We start from the raw sequence: 25451 nt of genomic DNA, 5'->3' as shown, positions 1-25451 counted from the left end.
TGGTTACAGTACATAAAACACAGTATTACTTTTTATTTTAGATATTAACTTGTATAAACACACATTGGCACATATATATAAAGAAGATATGCTGAATACAGTATGTCTTCACCTTCAGTATCTATATATTGTACTGTGCTGGTGTTACAGCAGGTAAAGTATCATTTTTTCAAAGACCAAACAGGCCAGATGTCTCTGTTAATCTACAGCCTCTAGAGAACAGCAACAGAGTTAAAATGCGTGATGAGTTTTTTCATGGTCTGGTGGCAGCTGGTTGCCTCTGCACAGTCACGTTTTGGCCCTTTTGTCCCCCTAATTTATCTGTCATGCAGTTGTGTCCTGAGGCGGCCTGTTGCCTCAATCCTATAATTTACAGCTTTAGCTCTTATGTGGGCATTTATAGGCTTTTGTGTGGAAAACACACTTAGTCTCAGAATATTGCATCTTTGAAGGTTATATAAAATGATGAACAAAGAAAAAGTTTTCAATACGCCATGTCACTACATAGGTGTTATATGTTGGTTTACCTACCTTCCACCAGTCATCATTAGAGTCGTCAGCCAATAAGATTCGGTCTCCCGCGCTGCAATATAGAGCAAAACAAAGGAAAGATTACTCAAAAAGGTAAAGTTTTGCTCTTCTTATCTGCACGGTTGGATAAATCTATGTACATCTATGACAGATAATCCCTTAGTGAACATATAAACACGGCCTCTGTGGTAGTTTCTACAGTAGGTGCCTTCAGGACATTTTGCTATGATGACACACACACAGACTTACAAGGGGAAAACAATACCAGCTGTTGAGGCTCGTAATTATTGGTTAACTATTTAACAATACAAGGTTAATGCTCCCTACTTACATCTCTGGATGTAAATCCTGGATCTTTAGCTGGTGATTATTCTGACTTTTTACATGGGGCCTGTTAGCTTTAGCACAATATCATGCATGCACATATTTAACATGGTTTTTAAAAAGTCTTCTGGAGTTGGGGTTTTCCAAACAAGTCACAGAGTTAGAATTCATTCCTTTCATTTCATCATTTCGTTAACAAAATCAACGATCATTCGCCAGAAACGAGAAGGGTTTTTAAAATGCATTTCTATGTGGATTCTTTGAATAAAAAGTTATTGTTGAGAGGTGACTGTACCACTGTTATCATTTCACACTGCATAATGTGCCGTTCGTAGCAACAGTATCCAAGGGGAGCAGGGGTTAGCAAAGGGTGACTTAGACAGCACCTAAAGGTTACTGCAAACTGTTGACAATGAGAGGAGGGTCATGTCTCCACTTGATCTCTTTAATTGGCCCTCTTGTATACGTATGCTGTAGAGCAAAGCAGAAGAGACAGCGTTTGTGTTTTTTCCGACTGGATGCATCTTAATCCTGTTTGCTGTGAGTAATTCTTCTTTGTCCAGGAAACACATGAATCACTTTACCCCATCGCCGCATGTGTCATAATTACTAGCATCTGTTCAAAGCCTTTGGCTAAATTTGACCAATAAAAATCAAAAGGGCCAGCACAGTTAAGCCAAATGTTGTCTTACGTAATTTCCCATTTTCTTCCTCTTGTGGTTCAGGTTACGACACTTTGTAATGTTCACATGAGTCAGAAAACACTGTTTATTGTAGGTGAGGAACAGCACAGCACCCCATGTTATAAAAACTTCTAAGGTCAAAGCAAAGTACACATGTTGTTTAAAAGAATAACAGTAAATGTGTCCGTGGGCATCTCCTCCGAGTACTGCGCCTTCAAGTCACGTTCATTTTGAACATGTGAGCCATGAAAGTGAGGGTTAGTGAAATCATTGGCCGTTAAATAACAAAAAGAAAAGAGTGGGATATCTGATTCTCTATTCCAGAAACTCATCATCATAACAATCATCACATTCGAAGGTAATCCTGTAATCAGCGCATGTGGCACCGACTGAAACTAATCACACACTTGATTTTCTCACTTAAAATGAAAATGGAGTCTTTTGATTAAAGATTCTATTTTTCCCTGAATTTGTATTTGTGTTAACGTTTGATGTATTGATTACTGTCTGCAGCAAACCTCAGAGGAGAAAACCATTGATGTAGGCTTTCATAAGAGAATACATTCAAAACAAAGCTTGGCTATAGTATCAGTGGACATGGAGTCCAAGAGAATGACATATATTTTAATGAATTTTAAATTACGTCTGACGATTGAAATATTTCTCGACCAAAGAGAGGACTTATCCGTGTGTGTGTGTGTGTGTGTGTGTGTGTGTGTGTGTGTGTGTGTGTGTATGTAGGAGAAAGAGGGAGAAAACAAATGCACTCTCATATTCTTAAATTAAAACCAAAAGCATTGGACACTTAGGCTGAAGGACTGCTCCTGATGAATACTCTCTTCCTGACGGCCTATTTCAAAGTATGTTGCAGATGATTCCCTATCAAACATGGTTAAGGAATGGAATAACATCTGTAGCCTGCGTTTCAGATTGTATTGGAGATAATAAAACAGACTAGACATATACAGCTGTGTCTACTTTAAACCTGCATTAACAGATTTTGTCTTTGGCCACTTGTGGGCAGCGGAAACAAGTTATGGCAAGTTTGTTAGCAAAGTTGTTTATTAAACATCCAGCAGTTACAGAGCGACATTTTCATTAATGTGGAGTAGTTTTTGTGTTCACCTGATGAATGGAAGTCCACTAATGTGATGTACAGTGGAACTTGTTCACTGCTGTGAGCTGTGACAGTGAACCAAAACAGTAAAGTGTTGAACCGGATAGCAAAACAGTTGAGCTGAAAGTGTACTAGCAATTTAAATGTCTACTGTTTAATAATGTACAAGTTCCCTATGTTAAACAAGCCAACTGCCAACATGTGCCCTCCTACAGACTACGTTGTATTCTGTAGAACTGGTGCCTTTGAGATCTCAAATAAATGCACAAAGACAACTCTGTCTCTATCACCATTTATTTGACTTTATATACATCTCTCCAGAGTAAAGCAGGAAAACTTCCACAACAAAAGTCACTATGAAGCTCCGTCAAACTGAGGGGAGCTGCAGATTCAGCGGATTATTCTGTGTAGGTTCACCACTACGTGCGACCCTTTTCACAATGTCATTTAATGTTATTATAACAATATTAGTTACAGCGGCTTTAATTGCGTGTTGGTTACATGTGCAAAAAAAAACTTTTGTGGGGACAAGATGTATGTTGACATAGTTTAGTTTTAATAACCAACATACAAACCCTCATTCTTTTAAAGTTATAATTTTGTAATTAGAAAATTCATAAGAATAATTCTCTCTTAAAGAGAAAATCAAATCTGAATCACAGAGGATGTAAAACTGTAGCTGCACAGCTCTCAACAGCTTAAAACACTTCAGTGATGATACAGGTGTTTTCAATTAACTGCCAGAGCCAAAACACCGGGTGTGAGGTCACTAATGGGCCTTTTTCACAGCAGACATTTTGACTTCACAGTAGGAAAAGCAAACGTGTACATAATGCAATTAAAGAAGGCTGAATTCCATTTAGCTGGTTTGATTTCAAGATGCTGATATTGTGCATGTTTGCATACTGTCCCTCTCACTGGGACACGTGAGTAGAACAGAGCCATTGTTAGTGTCATTAGTGACACCTGTGCTGTTCCTGCTATCACAAGTTAAAATGTCTGCTGTGAAAAAGTCTGTTAAGGTGTGTTCAGAAGTGCAACAGGATTGAATTTTTGAACCCATGGAGAGCAGCACTTATGCCCTCAACAACACAGCAAGTAAAACAGCTCTTTGTGTGGTTTTTTTCTCCATATTCTAAGTTAAATGTGTATTTATGTATTGGCCAGTACAAACCTCATCACTTTAACCAAAATAAAATATGATTTCTTTTACCAGCATTCAAAAATAATACATCCCCTCTTAGCTACTAGTACACAGTGTATTCCTCATGGGAGCTATAAATGAACTTTCCAAAGTCTCTCAGGATAAATCCAAGAAGACATGAGACCGACTGATATTAATAGACCATCCTGGCACACACACAGGTACTATTAATGAGGCCACTCCAGAGAAATAAATCTTTGAGGACCATTACCTACAAAGAGGAAGCTAATTAGTTCCTTTTGTAAATCTATTCTTGTATGTGTTGACGTCTAGTGATCTGAATACGGTAATTATATAAGATAAAAGGAAGAAACACAGACACACTAATTAACACGCAACCGAATGTTCTGGCATGAAAAAGCCGATGGATATTAACAAGTAGCAGACAGCTGAGTGTACTTTGTGTGTGTGTGTGTGTGCCCAGGTCCTGCATTGTACGGCTGTAGCATAAAGTACACTCTGATTGCATTTCACTGTGAGCTGCAGAGCATACAAGGCAAGTTTAGGACAACTGCAAATGGCAGGTGCAACATTCATTATTGTTAAAGGCAACAGGAGTCAATGAATTCATCTCATAAACAAGTCCCACAGAGATTCTGCTCTCATATACAATCAATCAATATAATGTGATTATAGTGTATATTAAAAATTTGAGAACAGATTTGTTTGCTTAAAGGTGAAATGAGGAGGCTAAGCTCGTTGTGTTCTACATCTTGCCTGGTAGGTGACCTTTGAGGATGTACGTGTGTATGAATGAATCAGCACTGGATTCAATCTTTTTCTTTGGAAAGTTTAAATCAAATTTCACAGTAAACTTCAATCATGTCTCGGCCTCTTTTGTTTGCTTTCTTTTCTCTTTTCTTCGTTCTGAATGGAGTGTTACTAACCTCATCTCCAGATCATGGCTGTCTTGGGGAGTAAAGCTGAACAAGGCCACAAAGGTGTTGAGCTTAAGGACATCTTTTTGTAGCTGGATCTGCTCCAACTAGACAAAACACACACACAGACACAAATGAACACATAAACATATTTGGTTTTCAAGAAGTCTGAGGAAAAAGGAAAGCATGGCTGACAAGTTAAACAAAGCTCATAGTCACACAAATACAATACCACACCATATTCTCTATTGTCACTTTTCTCGCATCTTAAAATAGACTTTTGGCATTCACATAGTCAGGAGAAGCCCTTGTTTACAGAACACTATAGACCAGGGAGACGTTTAAATTGTTCGGCAATCTGTTTCTTTTAATCCACCGTCAACACGAGTGGGAGAAGCAGGATCAGGTTTTCATGAACGCTCAGGAAGTTAAAACAGCATAGGGTTGTGGGTGGAGAGGAAGTTGCACAATTAGCAGGGAGATGCAAAGCCTTTCTAGCTCTCTTTACTCCTGCTCCTGGTGGGCGTCTTCTTGATTCATCACCAATACCTGTGTTGCCTGCTGTGTCGCTGAAATCCTTCCAAATGATAACTTGTTCCTGCATACTGCCTGGAAGGACAATGTTGCCGAAAGATCAGAGAATAACTTTTTAAGACATACTAATGGCTGTTTTTGAAAGACACTAGGAGAATTTGCCATGATGAGAAGTGTTCCTGGTCTTTTGTGGCTCCCTGAGCATCATCCATGTGGACTGGCAATGTGGCTGATGGATGAGTTGAGTTAACTGCAGCAACAAGGCAAACTGACTCAGTGGCCTCTGGGTGAAAACAACAACATCAAGCAGTGGCAATCCATTACAGCTAACTAAGAGCTGCTCACTGGCCTCGAGAGACCCTTGAAACTTTGGGAGCCTGGAACACTACATGAGAGGTTGGGCAGGTTGAGATAACAGCCTTGCTTTGTAACTGAGATATCGGAAAAGAAAGCAGTATGCATTCCTTTAAATCAACAGTAACTAATTGTTTTTGGCCACTTAGGGGGTAGTTAAACAACATGTAAATACAACTCTGACATATTACAACCTTATGAACTTGTATGTCAGCCAACAGTTGCTTATTTACACATCTAGCAAACACAGAGTCATGTTTTTTTGGCCAACTGGTGATTGCAAGTCCAATATTCCCTCTCCCTCTAGCACTGCTTTTCTCCACCAACTCCTGAGTAACGTATTGCTATACAGCAGCTAAATGCTCCATTATATACACCGAGTTGCTACATATATTTATTTGATCCATTGTTTTATAAACATATTGATTAGTGCAGCTTTAAGAGCTCATTTCATATATCTTTATTCCAGTAACAGTTGTTTGGCTATTAGAGGTGGCACATTTTACACATGGATAAACAGAAGCTGCCTCAATTAAACAGACAAACAAAAAACGAGCTCCACCTAGAACAAAATCAAACTTCCCAAACAGAGAATCCAACTGAAAATAAATCATAGCATGGGCCATGACTATTTTACTGTCAACTGATCTCGGGTAGTTTAACATTAAACCTGGAAAGTGTGAACAGATGGGGATCTGTGTGTGTGTGTGTGTGTCTGTGTGTGTGTGTGTGTGTGTGTGTGTGTGTGTGTGTGTGTGTGTGTGTGTGTGTGTGTGTGTGTGCCTCTCATCTCAAATTGGAGTCTCCTTCTCTGGCAAAAAAAAGCGGTTTTCCAGCGTTTTTCTCTGCTCATTACCCTGCAGAGCTTCCATCTGTCTGTCCACCAGCCCGAGCTAATGGACCTGTCGGCTGACAGACAAACAGCCTGCTGCCAGCTGTGCTCGGTCCAGCCTGATAACACAGCACAATGCACTTCAAGTCTCTTCCCTGAAATGGACGGCTGCACTGCTAGATTGTATTGCAGAGGGGATAGGTGTGTGTTTGTGTGTATGTGTAGTGTTTTATTTGCCTTGTATGGTTATTTGTTCATTTTTGTGTTTGTCCAAGTATCTGTGCTCTTTTTCCACTGTTGACAACGGAGATAAACACGTTAAACTATAAAAGTAAACAGGATAAATGGCTGCACATAGAAAATGTGCACAAAGAACATTGATACTGAAAGCCCCTCTCACAAACCCCATCATGGAAGATAGAAAAAGGAAAAGAGCAGTTTTGAAATCTGCCCATGAAATATTCATCGCTACTCTGCAGGAGGTGCCAAGATATTTACAGAGGTTTAACCTTTTTCTCCCACCGCCAGCATACATTTTGCACCATCAGCACTGCATCTACACTGTAGAGGATAAGAACAGAAGCACAGAGCTGCAGATCCAAACATTACGTGAGGCCAGGGCTTCTCTCTATCCACGCAGGCCAGCAGTTGTGTCAGCTCGGGTTTGATTTGTTGCAGCAGGAAGAGAAGTTTTCCCTCGGAGTCCTGGGAAATTCAGCAGTGCTGATGGAGGCGAGGGGCAAAGAGCAGCGCGCTTAATGGACGCAGAACAGACTGGCTGGGTATCGGTTCTCAGAGTGACCACGAAGAGTTCAGGCACTGGTCAGTGGACAAAGTCTGTTCTCAGAGGTTTTCAGACTGCACCAATAATACTTGTAAGACTTTGAGCAGCAGAATAACAATCATTATAAACAGAAAAGCTGACAACCAGAGTTGCTGACAAGAGTTTAAGCTTGCAATTCCTCTAAAATAATGCGTTTGGTTTGCTTTTTCTTATTCCTCCTTATACAATTACCAGTTTATTATTATTATGGCGGCAAAAACATATTTGCTGATGTTTGTATCTGGAATAAATTGGATGCTTTTTGGACAGCTGGAATAATAAATAAAAATCACAATTTAAAATGTTTATCTAATAATTATCAATTACATCCAATACTGTTCAAATATACTGGGAGTAGATTTATGTCAAAGAGGCCAACCAATAAAAAGGGCCTTCACTAGAAAGGATACCTCATGTAACCATTACAGTACTGGTTGATTAATATCTGTTAAAGATGAAAATAACTTGGAAATACAAGATACTTATATATCGGCAGAGTGAGGAAGGATAACTTTGAATCATTCTTATTTCCTCTCAAATTAAATTCCGTCTGATTTGTTGACATTACTAGATGTAGGTTCAAAGAACAGGCATCTATAGTTTACTCATTCACACACACTTGTCAGCATTAGATATGCATTATGTAAAATAATTAGATGGATTCATTTCTTACCGGCAAATCGTCAGGATTTCTCTCTGGCTGGAGGTAATGCTCCGTCCCGTTCTCAATGACTGTGAAAACTGCAAAGCAAAAACAAACCAAAAGAAAAAATGACTAAATGAAATCAATAGCCATTTTAATAAATGAGATTGAATTTTAAAGCCCTGCTTGCAGCCTCTAAAAGCTGAAATGTTTATTAGATTAGATGTATATGATACATAAACAAATATACGGGTATTTTTTGCTACTTTTAGAACCTTGACATGAAAGTGGCAAAAATTATAAATGTTGTCAAAAGAGAAGATTTCATAGCAAATAACCAGTTTACTTATACTATATATATCTAATATATATTAGAGATATTGTGTCACATAGGCCTGGTGTCTTCTTCTGTGGTTCAGAAATATCTTTACAATCTATTTGAAGTCTTTTTCTCCATTAACCCAAGCACTTTCAAGAAACTAGAGAAGTGACATGGCCGAATCTTGGCCCTGGCTAAGAACATATTCATGAATTCTTTTGTTGGGTCAAGTGCTATTCTCTGGAGGAATTTGTTCAGCGGTATTGTAGCCACGCTGCCAGGTACTACCTTGCTGTGCTTCACACTTCTCTGTGTAGTTCTTTCCTTCACTGCTCCAGGTTATAAAGGGTCGATGCCTTGCCCTTCACTACAGAGACTATTGTGCAGCTGAACCCAGCAACCGCTAAATCAATAGCTACACACAATAAAGATTTTCTTTTTAAAAGAGGTCCAAATGTTTCTTTAGGCTTTTCTACAGGATATTCTATAGCAGAGTGATCAAACAAAGCAAGAGCGAGTTTCAGGGGAAAAGAGTAAAGAGACTTAATTGATGGTTCATAGGAGGACAATTCGATGTTGCAACCGTCTTGACTCCCCTGTGGGAAAAGCAATATCAGTGTGTTTTTTTCTCACCATCGTCGCTGTGCTTTCTCGACAGCTCCTGCCTACTGCTGTGAGCCACCACTTCCTCTGGAACCTTATCCAAGTCATTGGTCTGCAGAGAGAAGAGATTCAACTGATTAGATAGATGGAGAGATACGGAGCGATATAGAGATAGATCGACGGATAGATAGAGAGATAGTCTTAGTTCAGTTTCTGAGAAAAAAATGAACTAAAAATGCATCTTCTTCCACAGTCCAAGCTGCTATCTGGGAGAAAACTGTAGTGTAGCAAACATGCTGGTTCTAAGTCTGCATTTGGAAACTATTATCATAACCCCTGTTGAGATCACATTGTCTCTGAGAGTCTGCACCATCACACACACACACACACACACACCCATTTACTAACAGCTGAACAGGACAGGATAGGATGGCCAACAGCTTTCAGATGTCATCATACGGAGGCACGTATCCAGACTGTTTAGCTTACATTAAAAAGTGATAAGCTATGAAACACAGAGTCCCTTGTGTATGCACAGAGATGGAAAGGAGGCTGGAGAGTGTAGCGGTACAGTACAATCGGCCCAGTCCATCTTCAGAGCTGTAACATGAGCGTTTGCACCGACATCTCCCTTCATCACTGCCCGGACCAGACTGCCTTTATTGGTAGTGTTTACAGCCCTGCAGTGGCAGTATCTATTTAGACCATCAGCTACAGTCCATATCTTGCAGTGGGACAAACTATATAAAGTAAAATACATTAACTGAACTGTGATAATATGTATGTACATTAAAGTGTAACGAAAAGAAGACATGAGAAAGGAAAATAGGACAAATGAAAGTGAAAGTTTTAGTGAGCGGTATTCAGTGTTGACAGAGTAAAAACAAACACTAACCGACGTGATGAATGATCCTTTTCTTACCGAATTTCTGTGTGGAGACTCAGAGCCACTGGCCCTCTTGGCTTTCTGTGCCAGCGACGTGCCAAACCTCAAGGCCTCATACACAGGGTCCACCTTGTTGCCACAGGCTTTAGAAAAGAACATAATAAAAGCTGAGCTTTCGGGAAAGCTTTGTGGGGATTTATATAAAAATCAGGTAGGTGAATCTTACAACACAGCTCAAGTGGAGAAGTGGCTCTGAAAGAGTGGAGGAAAGTTTTCGCTTTAGAGCAAGCCATCCCACACACAAGTGACATTATTATGGAGATGCTCACCAATGGGCATGACTTCTTTGATGCAGCCATACTGTTCCTGGATCAGTAATGGAGAGCTGTAGTACCGCCTAAAGCCCTTTGGCTGAAAGACAGAGAGGGAAAAAAGAGAGTGAAGCGTCAGACATTAGGGACAAATCAATATGCAGCACCACGGGCAGCACAGCGCCCTGACACTGAAATGCTGCACAGAACTGTTTAGTCTGACAGAGATAAAGCACTGCATGTTGACAGACATTATTATTTAGTTGTGTTAGTACATGTATATCACTTAACTGCGCTAATTAGAATTAAATATTCAAAAATAATAATAATTTATGAATGAAAATAATAAAATAATCCCTTATTGAGTAAATAAAACATTATTAATTTGAATACAAAATGTAAAATGCCAACAATCTGTCAATAATGTAAATAATTAATGCATTACTTATTATACCAGTAAATCACTGATCAGCATTGTGCCTGTAAACATAACTTGCAAAGTACGTCCTTCGGTCTTAAAAAAAGACCAGAACATAGCAGCTAGCTGCATTAATTGGTACCTACAGTCTCTGTTCCAGGGGAGTAATATACTGTTGTAATGACAACGTAATGACAGCAATTTAATGAAAAACACACAAATTAATAGCCCCAAAAAGGCACTGACATCAAAAACAAAGGGCAAGGTCGGGAGATTGACCGAGAATTAGAGAGTAAGAGTGAAAGAACGAGGAGCACAGATGCAGAAGCGGCTGTTGTTGGTTACAAAATGACGTGACTTCCAGGTCACACTCATTACTGCACTACCCCGCAGCTGAGGCACGACATTAGTTCCACTCAATTTAAATGACTTTGTTTGAATTAAACAATATTAATGACTATCATAAATGAATAACTGATTTGTTACATACAGAGTTGAACATGCAGGAGAAGAACATGTGTCAGATGTCAGGCGGTCCACTGCCGTGCACCTGACTAGGAATAATGGTCTGGAATTCGCTGTCTTCATTTATCTGCCTGTCATGTCCTCCTCCCATCTCCAAAGGTCCTCAAACATTTATCATTTATATATCCATTACCTGCATCCTATCCAATCAATACTTCCCCATCAGTTTTGAATCCTTCTGAAGTAAAGAACACAGAAGATTGAAATTCTCCTCAATCCCAGCAGACATGAAGTAATCTGCTGCACACTGGGTAATGATTAATGTATATATTTTCAGGTGTGTTTGCCTTTTATTCCACTGTATTTGATATTTGGAAGTAGTCCTAGCTAAACATTCATCCATTTGAATTCTTTACTGGACGTGAGGATCCGTGTTGGACACCTACATCTCACAGGACTGCCTGTTTGTTTACATTTCATGTATTCGAATGGTAGGTGGTAAAATATGCATTGCTAATCAATCATGATGAGTTCTTCATTTGACACTTCTGATGGCGAGACGGCTAAAATAAGCAACACTTCAGCTCTTCAAGCCCATCTCAAGAACTGAGACTGACAATTTCAGAGGCCAAACTCATTAAGGAATCTGGTTCACTTGGTTACAAACAAAAGACACCGCTCAAGACGCTGTCAGTGACTTGAGTTTCTACAGTGATGTTGTGACAGCACTGATTGTAGATACAGTTAGGTTTTGGGGAAATCTTGGGGAAAGTCATGGAAGCCTTTCTTATGTGTCTGTAATTCACAATATGCACATTTCTATTAATTAAAAGTCAGGACAAGGACAGAACTCTAATTAAATCATTTATTCATGCAAAGATGTTTTAGGCTGCGCAGAGCAATCTTACAACCAAGCGCAGGGAAGTTATACAACAAAACCAACTGTTATCAGCTGCACACTAAGGCAAGATTACTCCCTGAAACATCTGTGCATGAATGAATAATTTAATCAGAGAGCTGTCCTCGCCGTGATTTTTGATTTTGAGGATTCATCACCTAACATGCATATGGTGAGTGTTTTCAGTGATGTTGTCATACAAGGAAACATAAAACAAATCTGGATAAAGCTATGGCTGCAAACATGGTCTGGAGTGACCCAATCTGAACAAAAAAGTGTGTGTCAAGAGAAACCAAATCAAGTCTTTAGTGAAGTGGTCAGCATTTGTGAGCTAGGGTTCTGAAACCACAACTGAAACAACTAACGTTAACTAGCTACATTTCTATTCTTGCTTAAAAAAGATATAAATTCAAGCCCTTTCAATGACCCATGTCTACTTATGTCCATTTTCAAAAACGTTCACGGATTTCAAGGACAAGTGGGAAGTATGAGCATAAAAACATTGTGTGTTTGACTTTAGGTAAGAGGTAAGGTAACAGCTGAAGTTGAAGCAATGTAACGCAACCACATTTCAGAAACACAAAGGCCACATATAAAGAAAACGTACATTTGATAATAATTCATTGTCACTGTTTCAGTGAGAAACCCAAAGAAGAAATGGTGATACACTGGTTTCATGGTTTATAAAGATTCAGATCATGAGGTAACTTGATTTCTTTGCTAAACGGTTCTCAAGCCAACAGAAACAAGCATGGCTACAGAAGTGTCCAAGTTTAGAGTAAGTCAAATTTAGAGCTGTACTCCACTGGGAAAACTTCCCTTTTTATGCTTGATCCCTCAACCTCATTTTCCACTCCTCAGAGTTGATCAAATCTTCAAGCCTCATCCTTCTGGCATCCAGTGGAAAGATATCACAACAGGAAAGAAGAAGGGCTGCCTGAACTGTGAGTATTACTTCCATATCATTTCCATATGACATCTATGCACTTTATTCTTGCTGATTAACACAAACTCAATTTATTCCACATTTTATAACTAATTCCAGTCCATTTTTTTAAAGGGAGTTATAGCCAAATACTGTAAGAAACAAGCTAAGAAAAGTATGAAATCACACCTAATGTGACCTGACAGTGGTACGGTCTCTTTCTCGTCAGTGTGGGATGTGTTCGGATGACTAAAGTGTCCCAGTTCACTCGTGACTCGCTCCACTGCAATGAAAGTAAAACCGGTGAACATTTTTTTTGTTTGTTGTTGCTGGCTTTCTCTGGTGTGACTGAGCCCTACCCAGTAAAAACACTCAGCCCTCCCCAACGGACCAACTACCAAAACCAAAGGGTCTCATTATAATACAGGTTCACAGATGATGACGGACGATGACGATTGTGAACCTTACAAGCTTACAATCTCAAATATCACCACCCAAAAACTAGGACAGTCCCCCGGAAAGTGTGTTGCTGGGAGGGAAAACGAAGCACAATGACGATAACAAGACTTGATCTCAGTCTATGAGTTTTAGGGTTCTTACAGTACAGGGTGATTACCTGACTTGTGAGGTAACAACACTGAAAAGCTGATTTATTGACTGTCGCAAATATGAAATAAATTCCCCTTCTGAATAAGGCAGTTTTGCTCTGGTTATTTATGTCCACATGTAAGCTCATTTGAAATCAAACAATCAGCTCTAACTTAAGGTGTTGCCTCTTTTATGGCTCCCATTTCGAGCTCATTAGCAGAGAAGCAACTCATATGAAACAACGAAGGGCAAGTAACTTGCTGAAATTAAATGAGCACAGATGCATTTCACTGGATAACATTGCAGAATTGATTGATGTCAAGCGTTTCCATTATCAGTTTTTCACAAACAACAAAAACCAGCTTATTTTAAGGTTGACTGAAGTTTTCCAGTGAGGGTTTGGAAGGAATGAATAAGGGTTGAATGATTTTCTCCTCTTTAAAGGGTTCAGTATGCTTCAAACATACTAGTTGATCACCGATCAATACTGCCAATTTTCCCATTTTGGTGAAAGTTTTCCCAATGTCATTGCATCTGCTAGTAATATAAAGGCTGAAATGAAATAATAAATGTGATAATTATTCCAAATATCTCCTCATTTCACAAATGACCAAGGTATGACTGCATATTACAAAAAAAAAACACCCGTCAAGGCTGAGATTGTGAAATGTCAAACACATTATCACACTGTTACGTGTGTCATTGCATTGATCCTGATTTAATGTTTTATTTCCGACAGAAGCACGGCACAACTTAACGGAGGTAAGGAGGAGGTCAGCATTTTTTTTTTTGCTTCATTGTTATTATGTAAGACACAGAAACTCTGATATAAAACTGGTGATATAATGATGATGAGGACGCTGATGAGGATTGATGGCGGTCACAGATGTACCAGCAAACTCACACATAAAGTGTGATTTCTGAATAAGCACATTCTGCTGGGAAACTGTCACACAGCCAATTCTAATATGTCTGTTTTTGTGTCTATCATAATGACATCAGTAATTATAAGCTCAGAAACTGTTGAGCAAAGAGACAAATGTACTTTCTGTCTTAATGTCTTGTTGTATGTCTTGTGTGTCATGCATCTTACCAGTTTGCCCATGCAGCGCTGCTGACCCACTCCATTCTCACACTTGTGGTGGAGGCTCATCTTGCAGGCTTTGCAGCGGAGGCCGTGCTTTGCCGTGTTTCCCGCCAGGAACACCACATGCTTGGCTGTTGTACCTGATGCACACACAGAAAAGAGGCAACAGGCTCAGATCTGACCTGTCGGGAACTGGACTCGAATGGTGTTCCTAAGTGAACAGCAAATTACACACAGAAAGGCAGAGGAAATGGAAAATATTGTTCAGAACTCCCTCTCATCTATTTGTTCATCGTCACACTTATTCCATGCCTACAGTTACTGGAGTCATGTGGAATATTTTAATAGGGTTAAATTAGAAAACGCAACACATAATGTGCACTTTTGAGAAAACCATCTTAACCAAACTGACTGTAACTGAGCCAGTGCTATCTCCACAATGTGGAACCATTTCAAACTGCTGCCTGTGTGTGACTCACAGTCGCTGGAATAAATGAAGATTAATCGGACTTATTTGTGAACCAAAGTTAAGCAATGTTTCAACAGCAAACATTCAGCGTGTGTGTGAGTGTGTGTGTGTGTGTGTGTGTGTGTGTGTGTGTGTGTGTGTGTGTGTGTGTGTGTGTGTGTGTGTGTGTGTGTGTGCAGAGGAGTGTGTGAATGAGCAACAAATTAATATGGACAGAAACATATATTAGTAAACAAAAAGGAGAAAGATAGTCTTGTTCAGGGTTGAGATGTGAGATTGTAATGAGAAAGGTGTAAGCAGAGAATAAAGCTCACATGGCAATAACAGCAGATTGTATCAATGTCGTCTTTAATGGGATCACTGGGCCGGGGCGCTGTCATTGTGTGTGAGACAGAAAGAGATACAACAAAAGGACGGGAGATACACAGGCAGGTATGCATGAGTGTGCAGGAAGGGGGTAATACTGGCATGTTTGGGGAGTGAACGGGAAGTGGAGTGTCACTGCAGGAGGAATCCAACTTTCACTGGTCATCTTACAGACTTCATTTACTGAGGAGACAAATTATCTCAAATGTATAAGTTACACATAACCAGCAGTTTATCATTTGACGGTCATTCCACATTAACAAGAGAGGAAAGTGTTACCAAGTCCCAGTGTTGTTGTTGTTATTAGGTGTAGTCCAGCAGCTATGCACCTCCAGCTCTTTATTGATCAATCAATGAGCCCTGCTCTGGTCCACACTCTGAATGGGTGTGTGTGAAACATGGACATGCAAAGGATTCATCGATTTTATTCAGTGCCTGTTGAGAGCGTAACATAAGTTTCATCACTGAAAGATTGTCAACTTTGTTCATGATAGTCAGGCTGTGTACAGTTTTTTGTGCATTGTGTATGAATGGGCATTGTGGCAAGCAAATAACTGGCAGCATTTCAGTCCAGATTATCCTGAAATAAAGTTTGATTTCAGGGTGGAGCAGCAACAAGCAGAACACCTGATCACCGAACAAGAGAGCTAAAAACTGTGTACGCTACCTAAGGTGCAAAGCCCCTCGTGCAGTTACCTTAGCCAACAGGGAGAGAACAAATCTGTGCTTGATCTACACATGCCGTAATGTGAACTGGTGTCACAGCTATCCGGAGCTGGGCAGCAGTGACAAGGACAAAGTAATGGGTGGAAAACTGGATCTGTATTCCCCATTTAAAGCTCTTGTGTTGCTTGGCTGAGCCTCACTGTTGCAGAGCTGGCGGAGTTAGTTTAACCCGAGACAGAAACCGAGAGAAATGTGATCCCGGCCTGAACCTCTCAGCCACAGATCACCACAACAACAACAACTTGCAGGAGCAATGAGTACAACCTGCACCCATTTTTAGATCACACTGAATTAGGTCAACTGATAATGTTTAACGAACACATGGAGTTTCATTCTCCTTCAGGTCAGCAAATATTTTCTCTACGGCATCTTTAAAACACCCTGACTCAAGTTCTTGTCCGTCGGTCTGAATTCACAAGGGCAGGAAGCAAATGAAGCCCTTGTCAAGGAGTTGTTGATTTGCTTGTTTGAGCTGACTCATTCCAACATGGAGGAATAATGAGACGCCTCCATGTTAACTCGTAACAGCTAAGAATGGAACAAACCACAGTTTTTCACAAGAAACTGACATTGTCGACTTCCTTTGGTAATGACTGGTTAATGAATTTAGTGTGTGTGTGTGTGTGTGTGTGTGTGTGTGTGTGTGTGTGTGTGTGTGTGTGTGTGTGTGTGTGTGTGTGTGTGTGTGTGTGTGTTTAGGTGATTTCCCCTCCAGGCTCAGACAGCAACCTTAAGGCAGTACAGCTGCGGGAAAAGTGAGTGACAGCGCTGCTCTTTCTGGCATTTGCTCTTTCTTGGCTACTCTACTTTTGAAGCCCATTCTTCATTTCTACAGTAGAGTATAAGCCTCCTGACAGATTTTCCATACCTTCTTCATCTTGCCTCTCGTTTTTTCCCACACAGGCTTTCTCCCTCAGTTTCCCTCTCTTCCTCCACACAGTATCTCTCTCACGTTGCACGCTCTCCTTACAATAGCCCTACATTGATCTATTAAGCCACTATTCTTACTTCACGCCTCCTGTGCAAATAACCTTCATCGTGACAATAACTCCTCCATCCCCTGTTCTTCTTAAGCTCCTCTAAAGCACTAACCTGAGCAGCGTTCTTTGTTTACTTACGGACTTTAATTAGTTTCTCACACAGTTATTAGATTTTGCCCTGATTTTCATGGAACTTGGAGGAAAGGTGCAACATGGGCCGAAGAAGAGCGGAGCCAAATCACGGGGCGGATACACACTTTATTTTTCACTTATGGAAACAGCCTTGGCAGAGGTCTGCGCTCTCTGTGTGCTCTTCTATTTGACATTCTTTAATGCATTTTAATAGTGCAATGGTGTGAGAGACATTTTCAAGACATGACAGACAATGTTCGCTGTAAATGGATCAATGCGGTATCAGTGAAAGTGTAAGGTGTTGTATCTTATTCTGACAGAAAGAGAGGAAACACTACTGACTACTGCCATTATACACCTCTTACACAGTAAGAGCGTGTGTGTCTGATATGTTTGTGCATCACATGTATGTGTTAATGCAGGGAGAAGTGGTAAAGCCTTCGTCAGCATCACAGCCATATCTGTGTTCTACCCAACCCTAATCTCTGACCCCCAGATTATTTTCTCTCTGCAGTCAATCAAACCTGTCATGTGTATCTCGGAGATTTCATAGCACATATTGGTGCATGTTAATCAAGTGATTACTCTCTCATTATTGGTGAATGTCTTATTATTTAATCCAGGAATGTAGTTGCCTGTGTTTGAGGCAGTTAAAGGATCTTGTAAGTAAATGACTGCCTAACCCCTAAAAGCTGATATTTTGTAATAGTAGCTTAAATTTCTGAATTTTCCAACTGCATACATCCCTCTCACAGTATGCATTTTTAGAAAAACTGACGGCACAAAGTATTATCCAGCAAGTTCTTTGTGTGGAATTTATTACATACGTTCAACCTAAAAGCTGTAAATATTTTATTTTTTCAAGCCTGCCCAGTAAATTACTTTTCACGCTCCGTCAGCCTCAAGTAACCATCCCATTAACTATGTAGACGTTTATTTAATAAGCCATTTGCTGCAAGGACCTGCAATCAATATCTCTGCATCAGCCTGTATTCGATCAGAGCAATTTTATGTACCAGCGAAACTAATTCATTGTGCACCTCACAACAAGACACTTGGACAAAAGCGGCACACTGCATTTAGCCCGTGTAATGAATGAAGAACAAAACATGGGTGAAACATGATGGGATGTAACCTTGGAATAAATATAGAGAACATGTGGTTAAACGTGCATACTGAAGACACTTTCGAAATCTGTAACACCCTTTGGCTAAAATGGGAGTTTTTCTTATCATACTATATGTCGTCTTTGGGCACATGGGACTACTGTTTATATTTCATTATATTATAGGAACAGCAGTCCCATGTGCCCAAAGACCACATATAGTATGATAAGAAAATGACTTTATTTATTTAAGGATCACAATCAAATATTTGGTATCTATGAACTCAATATCTAAGATATAAATAAGAAAATATTTTATATTTGGAAGACATTTAATAAACACAAAGTATTTTCCATATGAGATTTCAAGACTTCTGACGGATCTTAACTAATGTTGTGGCTTTTAAAAAGAATCATGAGGGAGATGTCAATCAAGCACAGTTGCTCAAACAGTCCTCGGATTAGTAGATTCTTTGAATATACTAAAAAGAGACTCCTCTCATGTGTCTCTTGTGACAACGTAGAGTCAATTATGACAGTTTTTTCTCTCTGAGCCATAATTAGATTGTCATTATTAGTATTAATTATTTACTATCCTTATGTTGATTACAATTCTTCAACTGAACAGAGTGTGTAAACTAGTCTCTCTCTCCGAAGGGTTTTAAGACAAAAATAAACGCCTACAGAAAAATGTTAATATGTTTTTAGCTCTATTAAATATTTAATCTAGTTCTGCTCTACCTTCGTCTAGTAAACCAAATGAATGAGTCAGTGAGCATTATAATATAATTCAGCCATTTCTATTATGGATGACATGTTTAATTTGCACAGGCTTTTATATAATAAAGGATCCTCCTTTAGGAAGAAGGTGGGTGTTTAATGTTTCCAGGCTGCCTTTTGTGATATTAGCATACTGGTATTAATCTACGTATTAGAGTGTGTAGGGTCTATCATAAATATATGGGGATTGAAAAACCTTTTTACTAAAACAGTCACATTGATTATGAGATTGAACCTAGAGGTAAAAAATGTAATTTCACAGATTTCACAGATTTAAATTTCATTTAATCCATTTAAAGATCAACATATCCAATTATATACTTTATTATATTAGCTTTAAGGTGTGTATTTCTTTATTTTATTTAAGTTGTATCTACAGGATGAGACTGACAAATGCACAAATAAAAAAAAGTGCACGTACGAAGGGCCCCTCTCTCTCTCTCTCCCCCTTCTTCTGTCTATCTGGTCTATCCGTGCATTAATATTAATTCAATTACAAGTAGTTTCCACTCCACAGAACCTTATCCACCTTTATCAATTATCAATTATCAAATTACTGCACTATTATAACTCCATAATCTTTCTAATGAATGGCCATTATGATTTATTAATCACAATGTGCTTGTACTATCAGTTTAAATCCCCTTCACCACAACTATGTCTCTCTCTCTCTCTCTCTCTCTCTCTCTCTCTCTCTCTGGTAGGCTGCCCTTTGACTCTGGGACACAGAGTCATATTTTGACAGCACCATCGCAGCTAATTACATGTACGCGCACACACACACACACACACACACACACACACACACACACACAGAAAACCATCCTCCACTCTTCTGTCCCTCTGCTGCTGACCACCCTATGTTCTCATTAGAGCAGGACAAATGAAGAAGAGAGCAGCATCTTTTTTCACGACCAGAGGGCTCAGCACCTCTTACAGGGCCAGGCTGGCCTGACATCATACTTTCATTATCAACAGACCACCAGAGGCCCATTCAAGGCTTCAGCCACTGGGCGCGCTTCACTGCACAGCACATAAAACAGACAGCGGCAATGGTTGTAAACATGTAGAAATATGTTTTATGGTGAGATGAACTTTGGCTTTACTTACGTAGTCATACATTCAATGACAAAACTGTTGACAGCAAATACATTTGTTTGGTGTGAAACATAGATACCTGGGTGAGAAGTTTTGTTTGTCTTCTCAAGAGCACTGTAAACAATTATACAGTGTTAACCAACAACTGACAACAGCTGCCTGCTGTGGCTGGAAACAGCGCTGATGAGAGCGGTGAGAGTTAACTGAAATAGTAAAACCAAAACATTGAGCTGAAACTCGCTATAAAGCCCCACAGAGCTGAGCGGATCATCTCTATGAGCAACATTACACATTTGATGTATTGTTAATATTAAAATATTAATTATTGACACTTTCAGTAATGTTGATTGGTTAAACATCCAACAATGCCCAAAATATATATTACAAGTGTTAAAAACTAATATTTATTTGACTGTCTGGAAAGCCATGTTTATTTCACGTCAAGTCTGGAACTGAGTTTTGACTCAATCTTCCAACTAAGAACTTTTTAACTGAAAGAGTCGGTTGACTTTGCTCTTGTAAGGTTCAAAGAGGGAAATCTCAAAGCACAAAACTAAATGATTTCAATTGTGCAAAGAAAAGAAAAGACTGTTGGCAAACTGGCGCAGTGATATACATTCATGTTTTTGAACCTGCCACCAGTCTGACTTCTTTTATCTGCGAAGCAACGTGATATCAGGGGCTTGTCGAGCAGATGGTACGGGCAGCCGGTGTCATTATCATGCTGCAGAGGCTCAGAGATAGAAAGTCTTAGTGGTCCCTCAATACGGATAGTTAACAAGGAGGGGAGCAGCCAGAGAAACCGGAACATCTGGCGAGGGGAGAACAGGTAGAGGAGCTGGCTAGCTGACACCCCGTCGGACAGATGGAGGGACCTGGCTCAGTGTGCGAAAAAAGGAGGACGGAGATGCTTTGGTGATATGTCAGCAGTTCAAGTTGGACACTCAGTGTCTCAGCTGACACAGGGATATGAAAACAACGGTTGGCACTTTAGGAAACTATCACCTCTTACACCCTGCTGTGTTCATACCTTATGTGCATATTATTGCATGTTCATTACTCTCTAATTTTGATTCTGTTGACAGAAAAAGTTTACTTATAACTTCATCAGGTTATTTGATGAAGGTCTCATTATGAAAAGGTTATTCTCAATGCTTTGATTGCAAAGTTCATTAGATGATGTGCAGGATTGATCTTTGATTTTTTTCTCATTCCACTAATGTAGGAGGGAGGCATTGTAACCATACCTACGATCATGTGGTTGCAGACGTCACAAAACGTGGGCTTCTTGAAGATGTGCTCCATGAAGCAGTGTCCTGCCGAGTCTACCTGCAGTGGGTTGCGAGACTGGGAGCGCGATGTGGGAGGAGGAGCGCAGGGGATGGCTGGAGGCACCGGGGGGATGGGGTGGTTGATGGTGTGCGGCGGGGCCATCCCGATGTTGCAGAGATGGCCCGTGCTGCTGCTCACATCTGAGAGTAGCTCCGTCTTGTTGTCGTTGCTGTTTCTGAAGAAGTTGTCTGCGCTCTTGCTGCGCATGCTCTTGGTCTTGAAGGACAAGGAGCGCTTGAGTCTCTGCAGCTGAAAAAGAGAGAAACAGAGTTGAATACAAATGGAGCAAGGGAGAGAAAAAGACAGAAAAATAAATGAGGAAATCGAAGAAATCAGGACAACTGAGTGAAGTAAATCAATTTCTGTAAGAACTTAAATAAATTACAAACTTAGTCTGTAAAACTTTCATGAAAATGTCTGTGTCCGATGGCCAAGACAAGACTATTGCAAGGGGCCACTTATCACTTCTGAGTGCAAAACCTTCAGGGTTTCCTACCTGTGATTTCCTGATTGGAGCAATGCATCACATCAACACTATTTCTCACACGCTGTGTTGTCATTTCTGGCCGCAGCTTCCATAAATCACCACAGACACCTCTTTCACAGTAACCCTATTCATAACACTCCACACTGACAACTCATTTAAACTCCCAGTGTGTATTTCCTCCTCTGTGAAACCCATTTAATTCTGGGCTCAAACACGCAATAAAGAATCTTTAAGCTACTGTAATGTGATTTTATGGTTCTGGTTTCCGGCTGGTGTGAGGCTGCAGGTCTCTGATTGCAGAAATAGATTCTGTCTCAAGTTATTAATGGGTGGGGAAGGACTCGTAATGATGCATTATATCCCAGCACACATTACAGGCCTGAATGTAAAACTGTAAACAGGTAGACACCTGTGATGGTGATTTACTGTATTTTCTGGTTGACACTTTTGTTCGAAAGTATTAGCTCTGCACACACAGTCGCAGTTTACATTAACTGATTCTGAGCCGAGAATCTCAGACTTAAACTACAATACAATTAAGAGAAACAATGCATTGTTAGCTGTTGATATTGTTGCCACAGCGCCTGAACAAATTGTTCAGAGAGCTTCTCACTGCAGCTTTGGTGTGGTGAAGATCAATACTTGTACGGGTCACTCAGGAAACAATCAATTTGGACCCTTTCTCTACCATTAACACCCACACGCAGGAATGCACAACAGACATAAACATACAGCGCACATATATTTTACTGTAACCTCTCACTTGCATGGCTTTTACACAACCTGAAAAGAAAAATGGTGGTAAAACTTAAGAATGTTCACACAGTTAGTTACTCAATTAGATACTTAAATTTAATCTGGAATGTCTGCATGAGTTGTACTTAATTAGAAAGCCTGTGATGGTGAAGGGTACTACGCACTTTCCTGTAAGGTGGTTTTATAGCTCTAAGATTTAAAAAAAACAAACGTTATAATTAAATACCTCTCTAAATCAGCAAAGTGAGGAATGTGCGCATGCATCGAGGAGCTCATGCTGTGTTTGATGTCATCAAATCTATAAGAGCTGTGTTTTATTATAAAGCAGGGAGGGTTAATGCGGCTGGACTGGGTTATGCAAAAAAAACAAAAAATGCTTTAAATAATATTTTAAATTCATAATAATTTAAAATTAAAAAGCCAGTTATGGCTTAAGATCAAATCATTGTAAATACATACATTTACTAAACAAAGAGTGCCCTCTAGAAATGGTGGATGAACCTTATGTGGCATTGACGTCACTAAGTGATCTATCGTAAAAAGCAGCAAAAGTTGTAAGACAAAACAACATTTATCTTTATGTACATGCAGGTATCCTGTTATGTTATGATGGACTTAAATCAGCACTACCCTACAGTTTACACAAGAGTGGAGGCTCACCTTACGCTTCTGATGTTCAGGCCTCACAGTATTCTTAAAGGAGGAATAAAAACACAAACACAGCTTCACTTAATGGTAGAACACTTGTTCAGCCTATTGTGGAACTCATTCCATTTGTACTGTCTGGAAGGATGAATGAACACTTTCTTTCGGGAGGAAGTGTTGTTGTTTGGCAGAGGTTTTATGTGCAATGTCAGCCCAGGAAGGACTCTTTTGAAATGTGACCAGATGTGCCAGATAAGAGCTCACACACTCAAGCTTTAAAATACACAATACAAAGAGGAAGATATGTCTATGATCCAAGCAAAAGACCACCAAAAACGTTTAGGGATGTAGCTCTGATGTAGCCATCCACTAACATGATGACTAGTCCGATATGTTACTGCTAACTGTAGTAGTCTGGGCAACATGTGACCCACATAGATGGTAAAATGCCCAAGGCAGCTGTGGATCTCTATCACACAGCCCAAAACCAGATGGCGCTTACTATATGTATTAATACACGCATAATATTACTGCAACAAATACTTCTTTCACCTCTTCAGCACACGTGAAGCTATTTTTAGGCTGATCAGGAGCTTTAAATAGTTGTACCATCATCATTGATCTAGCAACAATTAATTTAAATACCATGAATGCCTATTAGTTCTAGCTCATATAAAGAGTGTGTGTGGTGCTCAATAGTGAGTTTAAACTGATCTCATCTTGATCTAAAGGTTGTTTTCTTCTAACTTACGTTATCGTGATGTTATTTTAATAGTATTCTTGCACCCTGAGGAGGTCTGTTTTACTAATAATGAGTCTGCAGTGACTCTTTGTGGCACTTTTAATGTGCTTTCTGTCCCATCTGCTGTCATCGGTATGGTATTCTCCTTAAAATTAATCAGTTTAGGATTTGGAAGGTGTTTTAAAAGGCAGAGCAGTCTGTGAGTCGGTGATAAACAGTCACATGCATGTTGTTGTTTTTGGGAGCTGGACCCTGTTGAGTCGATTGCATTGCCATGTTGAAAGAAGTTTGTTTTCCCTGCTCAATTAATAAGAGTAGGACTGATGCACAGTGCGGATCCCACAGTATATCCGTGGTGGTAAATAATAAATAATAACAGGACAGTCCTACCTTGGTTTCCTGCTGGCTGGCGTCCGCTGTCGGGGATTTTGGTGTCTCATTCTGGTCCTGTTGGTCCTCGCTGCCCCCACTTTCGTCCTGAATCATGTTGGCCGGTGGGATCATCCTCTCTTTTTGGGATCTTTAAAAAAAACTGTTGCTCTGTAGAGTTTGTTTCCTCCCCAAGCTGTTTACATCGTTTCCGTTCCTATATAGTCACCGTGACCTGAGTATAAGAAGAGGGGAAGTCATCCAGACCCACTGCTGCTGATGCGAAGGGGGAGATCCGAGTTTCATCCGCCGTCAGGAAAATATGAGAAAACCGTCTTGAAGAGGCTGTTTTCCCAAATCAAAAGTTGAAAGTCAGTGCGGCTCAGCTTAAAAGTGTCCTGTCCTACTAAAGGAGGCGTTCGCGTTTCTCGTGTCTTCGTGCGTAATGCTGCTGAGACATCTCCAAGTCAGTCCACGCTGTGTGCCGTGCGCCACAAACTGCCAATACTCAGATGGGCGGAGAGATGTAAGCGACGAGAGGGAGGGAAGGATGGGGAAGGAGCAGAAATATGACACGACGACTCCGTCCTGCCAAAATTAGATGGAAGACACACTCAGAGAAAAAAAACACCCATATGGTCAAATTGAATCACTGCTAAGTAAACAGATGTTCAACAGGCTGGCTACTCCAGTTCATGTGTTTCGTGTTTCCAGGGCAAATCCAGTTATTATATAGAATTTTCTTGAAGTTCATTAATTATCTTTCTTGTTTAGTCTATTTACATGGACTGGACATTCCTGAAACAAATGATGATGATGTGTTTTGGACAGCAAGGCGTTCTCACTTCACTTAAGTATGAAGACTCAAGAAACACATTTAAGAATGGCAAGAAGTTTTGTCCAAAATGATACTGAATTGTTACAGGAATGAGTCAACATAGTTAGAAGAGAAGATTGAGCAGTTTCGTGTTCAGCTATCTAAATGTGAAGCTGCTGGCGATAGCTGGCCTCATATTTACATGGAAGTAGTATCTTATCAAT

The 25451-nt window shown here is 40.0% G+C and overlaps 1 protein-coding gene across 2 annotated transcripts in view; it reads right to left on the bottom strand.

Moving 5' to 3' along the window:
• Window positions 1-24890, bottom strand: part of stac (SH3 and cysteine rich domain) — a 27138-nt gene extending 2248 nt beyond the window's left edge. The window contains exons 1-10 of one of the 2 annotated variants that reach the window (XM_029461352.1): window positions 24432-24890; window positions 23315-23347; window positions 21327-21660; window positions 14430-14563; window positions 10061-10142; window positions 9768-9874; window positions 8876-8957; window positions 7954-8021; window positions 4747-4844; window positions 532-583 (exon numbers count right to left, since the gene is read on the bottom strand). In XM_029461352.1, the coding sequence (XP_029317212.1) occupies window positions 532-583; window positions 4747-4844; window positions 7954-8021; window positions 8876-8957; window positions 9768-9874; window positions 10061-10142; window positions 14430-14563; window positions 21327-21660; window positions 23315-23347; window positions 24432-24545 (1104 nt within the window). In that variant the 5' untranslated portion in view covers window positions 24546-24890. The remainder of the gene's footprint in view (window positions 1-531; window positions 584-4746; window positions 4845-7953; window positions 8022-8875; window positions 8958-9767; window positions 9875-10060; window positions 10143-14429; window positions 14564-21326; window positions 21661-23314; window positions 23348-24431) is intronic. The other variant, XM_029461353.1, reaches the window with a different exon arrangement.
• Between the last annotated feature and the right edge of the window lie 561 nt (window positions 24891-25451).

The sequence above is a fragment of the Cottoperca gobio genome, chromosome 22 (assembly GCF_900634415.1).
Source record: "Cottoperca gobio chromosome 22, fCotGob3.1, whole genome shotgun sequence".
Lineage (NCBI taxonomy): Eukaryota > Metazoa > Chordata > Actinopteri > Perciformes > Bovichtidae > Cottoperca > Cottoperca gobio.
Note: the sequence above shows the minus strand (reverse complement) of the source record. Positions and strands in the feature narration are given on the sequence as shown.